The following is a 6,612-nucleotide window of genomic DNA, read 5'->3' on the forward strand; positions in this document are numbered from 1 at the left end:
TTTAATCCAAATGAAAAAAAAAAAGAAAATTATATGTTGAAACTCACGTGGTCCGATACTATTACCATGTAAAATTTGACTTGATTTGGTTGAGCCATTTGAGAATGCATTGAGAGCAGACAGACAGACAGAAAAAGAATTTTATATATATATATTTATATAAATAAGAATAAGATCATTATTTAAAATACCAATCTTATCAGTTGGCCAGCCTGGGAATAAAAACCTCAAAGGTAATAAATATTATAAAAATTATAATTTAGGGTATCTAAGAGATACCACCATGCTAGATATAGCAGCCAAAACTTGACTCTAAAACCACATTAAATGTGGTTTTAGAGTCAAGTTTTGGCTGCTATATCTAGCATGGTGCTAACGCTTAGATACCCTTAATTATAATTTTAATAATATTTATATATATATATAGATTAGACAATATGTCATGAGAACTATACAAATATATGTGTGTGTGCACGTGTATATATATCTATATATATATATATATATATATATATATATATATATATATATATATATATATATATATATATATATATATATATATCGTTGCCAGTGCCCCTGGACTGGCTTGTGCGGGTGGCACATAAAAGACACCATTTCAAGCGTGGCCGTTTTCGTGTGGGTGACACGTAAAAGCACCCACTACACTCTCTGAGTGGTTGGCGTTAGGAAGGGCATCCAGCTGTAGAAACTCTGCCAAATTAGATTGGAGCCTGGTGTTGCCATCCGGTTTCACCAGTCCTCAGTCAAATCGTCCAACCCTTGCTAGCATGGAAAGTGGACGTTAAACGATGATGATGATGATGATATATATACACACACACACATATAAGGATTATTAGTAAGAAAATCATTGATAGAGTACTACCTGCACTTAAGTTTAAAGTTAAAACAGCAAGGGATAATCCACAGCAATTTTTTGTCCACCTCTGGAGTGAAGGATAAATAAATCTACCTTGCTTGCTACATTCAGATTGTAAACCACAACATGCCTTATCTCTTAGTCATCACCCTCACTGGTGCTCATGGCCAGGGCTATAAATCTATCTACATCCACCACATTCTACATCCACCACAATGCCCATGAACCCTTTAAGATTACTCTGTCAGATGAAATGCTTATATATTCACATTGTTTTGAATTAATCATAGCTTATCTTGTAGCTTTGAGATTTTGATATGATTGTTTATCTTTAAAATGACATTGTAGGGTAGGTGTAAGAGGCTAGATCTGATCAGCTTGGACATAAAACAAGTGGAATATTTGGGCTGAATATTGCCAGTTTAAACACTGAGGGGTTAAGGGAGTTTAATTCTGCTTCAAGCCATTCAATAGCACCCTAATTTACCCATTTTTAATGAAGGAAAGAATAAATAAAATTCTAAATCAAGATAAGTATTGTTTATAAAATGAGAAAAAGAAACAGACCCAAAAATTTAATTTGCTATTAACACACTTTTAAAATAAACACTAAAAATGATTTACAGTAAAAATCAAGTTCACTTGATTTCATTACAAACTTTACTTGTCACAAACTTTTTATTTTTACTGGTCATTACAAACTTTTTACTTTTCACAAACTCTATAAAATGCATGTGTAAATACTTAAAACATTTAGATATTTACTTACCCCTTTTACAAATCCTACTCTGGTTTTTCCTTTAAAAGAATCGATAAAGTATGGATCTTTCTAGAATTTAAAAAAGCTATTTTTTCTAAGTTTATATATTTTTTAATGTTAAGCAATTTGTGTGATAATCAGCACAAGAAACGATTTAAATGTTAAACACCTTTGAAATATGAGCTATGATTACACTTTGGAATTGATTTTTGCATCCAGAAATGGGTAATATTAAGGTTAAACTTTGACCTTCACTTATCCACAGATGCACTCATACTCACACTTTTGTGCAATTTCTTGTTAGAGGTAAGTGTTATACGATAAAGAGTAAGCTCTGAGTGAGGCTTTCATTCTTAGTGTGACCAATCACACCTCAGACATGTTGTTCATGACTTAGAAAATGGCATGAATGTCATATCTTTCCTTTTCATTCTCTTTAATTATATCTTATCTTTTACCTGTTTCAAACTAAGACACCACCTTGAGGGGTTTTAGTCAACAAATCTGTTAACCTAATGAAAATTCCATCTAAATTGTTCTTGTTGGCACTCCGTTGTTTACGACATCGAGGGTTCCAGTTGATCCTATCAACGGAACAGCCTGCTCGTGAAATTAACGTGCAAGTGGCCGAGCACTCCACAGACACGTGTGCCCTTAACGTAGTTCTCGGGGATATTCAGCGTGACACAGTGTGACAAGGCTGACCCTTTGAATTACAGGCACAACAGAAACAGGAAGAAAGAGTGAGAGAAAGTTGTGGTGGAAGAGTACAGCAGGGTTCGCCACCATCCCCTACCGGAGCCTCATGGAGCTTTAGGTGTTTTCGCTCAATAAACACTCACAACGCCCGGTCTGGGAATCGAAATCGCGATCCTATGACTGCGAGTCCGCTGCCCTAACCACTGGGCCATTGCACCTCCACTCCATCTAAATACAACCGGGATAATCCACAGCAATATTTTGTCCACCTCTGGAGTGAAGGATAAATAAATCTAGCTTGTTTGCTACATTCAGATTGTAAACCACAACATGCCTTATCTCTTAGTCATCACCCTCACTGGTGCTCATGGCCAGGACTATAAATCTATCATTCAGATCAAGAAAAATCAAATTTACCTTTAAATCCAGGGCCTTTCCGAATCAGCACCTTTATGTCACTTGATTTGATTTGATCAGGGAAGTGAATGCCATGCAGTCATTCAGAAAAGGGACAAATGATTTCATATGGGAAATCCTGGTCTGCCTAATTAGTACCACATCCAGGCATAGTAACCTGAAGATGTTGAGCAACTACGAGGGGATGCTGAAAAGTTCCTGGCTTTGGGTAAAAGAAAATACAGGAAAATCAGTTGATTATGATTTTATTCAACACATTTCCCTCTCAGATTCACACACTTGTTGCAGCAGTCCTTCAGTTTTTCTAAGCCCTGTAAAAGAACCCAGAAGGTTGGGCTTCCAGCCAGGCTTTCGCAATAGTCTTAAAGCGAGGAACTATTCAGCACCCTCTTGTAAACCTGTGTCATTTGTGACTTCCTTTAATCACGATTCACAATAACCATGCTTTTAATGTAATGCCACACAATAACCATTTGTATGTTCTGGTAGAAATCTGTTTTATTTAGATAAAGTTTATAGCTTTGTTTGGAAGGACAATCTATTACCAGAGGAGCATAAGAGATGCAGAAAGGGATCAAGGGGAACTGGCTAATGTTGATAGCTTGATCTTAGATGAGGTATGAATAAGAAAGAACAATTTAGCTTTTGGATGGGAAAACTAAATGGAAGTTGAGAACACTTGAACACTTGGGGTCAATGACAAGATTAAATGTTTGAAGGACTGTTACACATTTTTTCCTGTCTTCTTCTATGATCAAAGACCTTCCAGTTATGGCAATTCTATTGAAACTTGCTATTATGTGTCTTATCCCCAAGAAGATAACCATTCCAGAATTGCTGAGATGGATCTCTCAGAAAAAGAGATGAGGGGGAAGAGAGAGTGGGTAAGAGAGAGACAGAGAAAAAGAAGAAAGGAAAGAGGGTGAGAGAGAAACGGAGAAGGAAGAAAACAATAAGAATTTTGGTAAGGGTAGGAGATAGCTCAAGAGTGCACTATTTGTGGGTGGTAAAAAAACCTCCTGATTGTCTGTAATTTGTATGTTATGTTTGACAAAACTTTTACAATTTTAGGCAAATGTGTCAAAATACACAAACCACCAGAAACTACAATAATCCATGTGGAGAGATACATCTGTTACAAATTGGAAAACCTCTGCAAACATTAGAGTTCATTTTCTTAATCTTTTGAAATCAAATCTAATTTTTCTTCTTTTCATTTAAATCAATAATCTACAATAGCCTCCAAGAGTCTCTGACTTAGTCATTATTTATATATTTTATACCAAAATTTTAGCGCAATAACTTTTATGGTTATAAGTTTCCAACTATCCAGTAATAAATTCCTTTCTTAGTGCAGACTAAATATCTCAAGGGACTGGGTTCATAAAGCTGCAATTTCCCAACCAATTTTTATACAATATGCTGATCTACATCAATGATAAAATAAACACACACAATGTAATATGCATGATTGTCTTGGGCCCAGTAACATTAAAAAACTTCACCTGTTGGCTGGTATTACTCCATCTTATATAAGAAGGGATATTCCTGGAAAAATTGAAAACAAAATCAGATGTGTGATGAAAGATATCCATTATTTGAATAACAAATATGAAAAAGATTAACCCTTTAGCCATGTCTGGTTTGTGGAAGGACAGCTTTCAAATGATATTTATCTCACCCAGGGGCAATGTTTTTTGTACTACACTACATACCAATTGGCATGAAGTCATTCACCTACACTCCAACATCTGCCCCACAGATGTAGTGTCTCTGCTTTCTTCCTTCCCCTTCTCCTGCAAACTTAATGTTTTATACAAAACCTATAAACTTAAACAAAACCTATTCCCTTTGATCATTGTTCTGTATTGACTACATTTAACACAAAAGAATAAATCACTCAGAGGACTTTATTCTCCAAAATATGCTAATTTTCAAGACCATTTGTATACAATATTGTACATCTACTTAGAGATTCTCTCAGCACTACTTCAGCAAGTAGAGTGAAGTCTATGTTTCACTGGGTTGTTGTTGGCACTCCGTCGCTTACGACGTCAAGGGTTCCAGTTGATCCGATCAACGGAACATCCTGCTCGTGAAATTAACGTGCAAGTGGCCGAGCACTGCACAGACACGTGTACCCTTATCGTAGTTCTCGGGGATAATCAGCGTGACACAGTGTGACGAGGCTGGCTCTTTGAATTACAGGCACAACAGAAACAGGAAGAAAGAGAGAAAGATGTAGTGGAAGAGTACAGCAGGGTTTGCCACCATCCCATGCCAGAGCCTCGTGGAGCTTTAGATGTTTTCACTCAATAAACACTCACAACGCCTGGTCTGGGAATCGAAACCGCGATCCTATGACTGCGAGTCTGCTGCACTAACCACTGGACCATTGCGCCTCCACGTTTCACTGGGAAGGTCAAATAAAACTGAAACATCTCCAGAGTTATTTCCCATACTTGTTAAATAATTAAAATATTATTAGTCATTGATTTGCGCCATATTTTCCTCTCACATAAATATTTCCACTTAAAGTTTGTTTATATGTTCTCTGTATTAAATATGTTAATATTAACTTAATTACAATTAATTATTTTTCAGTTTTGATGAACATTTCTGCAAGACTTCAAGAGTACAGGAGAAATACAAAAATGCCACTTGTAATCAGAAAACATTTTACAAGATGATCCTCCAAAGTTATATGCCAGTTTTGAATCATACAAACTCCAATGAACATAATCTACCATTTTTAAATAACCCACACAAAATGTGTTTGTACAAAAAGTAAGTGGTCCCTAAATTGTGTTTTATTTCTGTATGTTTTTTTCTCTATTGTCTCTGAATAATTTTTTAATCTTGTAGCTGGGAGGAAAGGCAGAATGCTATCAGCAAACTGGAGACTTGAACTAAATTTTTGCAACAAAATGGATACCACTAAAGGCATTCAAGATGACCGGTAGAGGTGTTGAGTCAGGTTGTAAATGAAGGTAACAATCCAAGAAGGCTATCGCAGGATTTGATCTCAGAACACAACGAGCTGTACAAATCTAACAAGGCATCAGGTTCAAGCATTATTTTATTGACCTTGAAATGACGAATAGCAAAGATGTCCATGTCAGGATTTGAACTTGCTGATGCACTTCTCAAAAGAACTTTAAGATAAACCATTTCTGAAAAAATATTCAAGCAAAAATTCAAGACAACTGCTACTGCAATCATAATGGCTGTCTCCTACAGCATCTCCTTTTCCAAATATCAAACTAGCTACGTTTTAAATGCTTGCCCATTAAATGCAGACAAAGGGGGAATTAGCTCAAATCTTCCTGAATTAAGGGAAACAGGAAGACTTCTTAAATCTGCTTTCCTTAACCCTTTAGAACTTAAACTGGCCATATCCTGCCATTTATCTGCCTGTTCTATGTTCAAACTGGCCAGATCCGGCCTCTCACACTAACCCTACATCATTCTGAAAATTAACAGTTACCTCATCAAAATCTCATAGCTACAAGATAATACATAATTAATTCAAGACAATGTGAATTAAAAAAAGCATTAATTTGGGCAGAATAATGTGAATGCTAAAGGGTTAAACAATATTAATGAACAAAATTAAAACTTTTACTCTTTTACTCTTTTACTTGTTTCAGTCATTTGACTGTGGCCATGCTGGAGCACCGCATTCAGTCGAGCAAATCGACCCTAGGACTTATTCTTTGTAAGCCTATTACTTATTCTATCGGTTTCTTTTGCTGAACCGCTAAGTTACAGGGATGTAAAACACACCAGCATCGGTTGTCAAGCGATGTTCGGAGGACAAACACATACACATACATACATATATATATATATA

The 6,612-nt window shown here is 36.0% G+C and overlaps 2 protein-coding genes across 2 annotated transcripts in view; both read left to right on the plus strand.

Moving 5' to 3' along the window:
- LOC128250969 (uncharacterized) overlaps window positions 1–5,667 on the plus strand; it is a 10,644-nt gene extending 4,977 nt beyond the window's left edge. The window contains exons 2-3 of the mRNA XM_052977129.1: window positions 5,364–5,546; window positions 5,625–5,667. Coding sequence (XP_052833089.1) covers window positions 5,364–5,546; window positions 5,625–5,667 — 226 coding nt within the window. The remainder of the gene's footprint in view (window positions 1–5,363; window positions 5,547–5,624) is intronic.
- A 44-nt stretch (window positions 5,668–5,711) lies between these two features.
- LOC128250970 (SCO-spondin-like) overlaps window positions 5,712–6,612 on the plus strand; it is a 44,983-nt gene continuing 44,082 nt past the window's right edge. The window contains exon 1 of the mRNA XM_052977130.1: window positions 5,712–5,739. Coding sequence (XP_052833090.1) covers window positions 5,712–5,739 — 28 coding nt within the window. The remainder of the gene's footprint in view (window positions 5,740–6,612) is intronic.

This window comes from Octopus bimaculoides, chromosome 27 (assembly GCF_001194135.2).
Source record: "Octopus bimaculoides isolate UCB-OBI-ISO-001 chromosome 27, ASM119413v2, whole genome shotgun sequence".
In the NCBI taxonomy this organism is placed as follows: domain Eukaryota; kingdom Metazoa; phylum Mollusca; class Cephalopoda; order Octopoda; family Octopodidae; genus Octopus; species Octopus bimaculoides.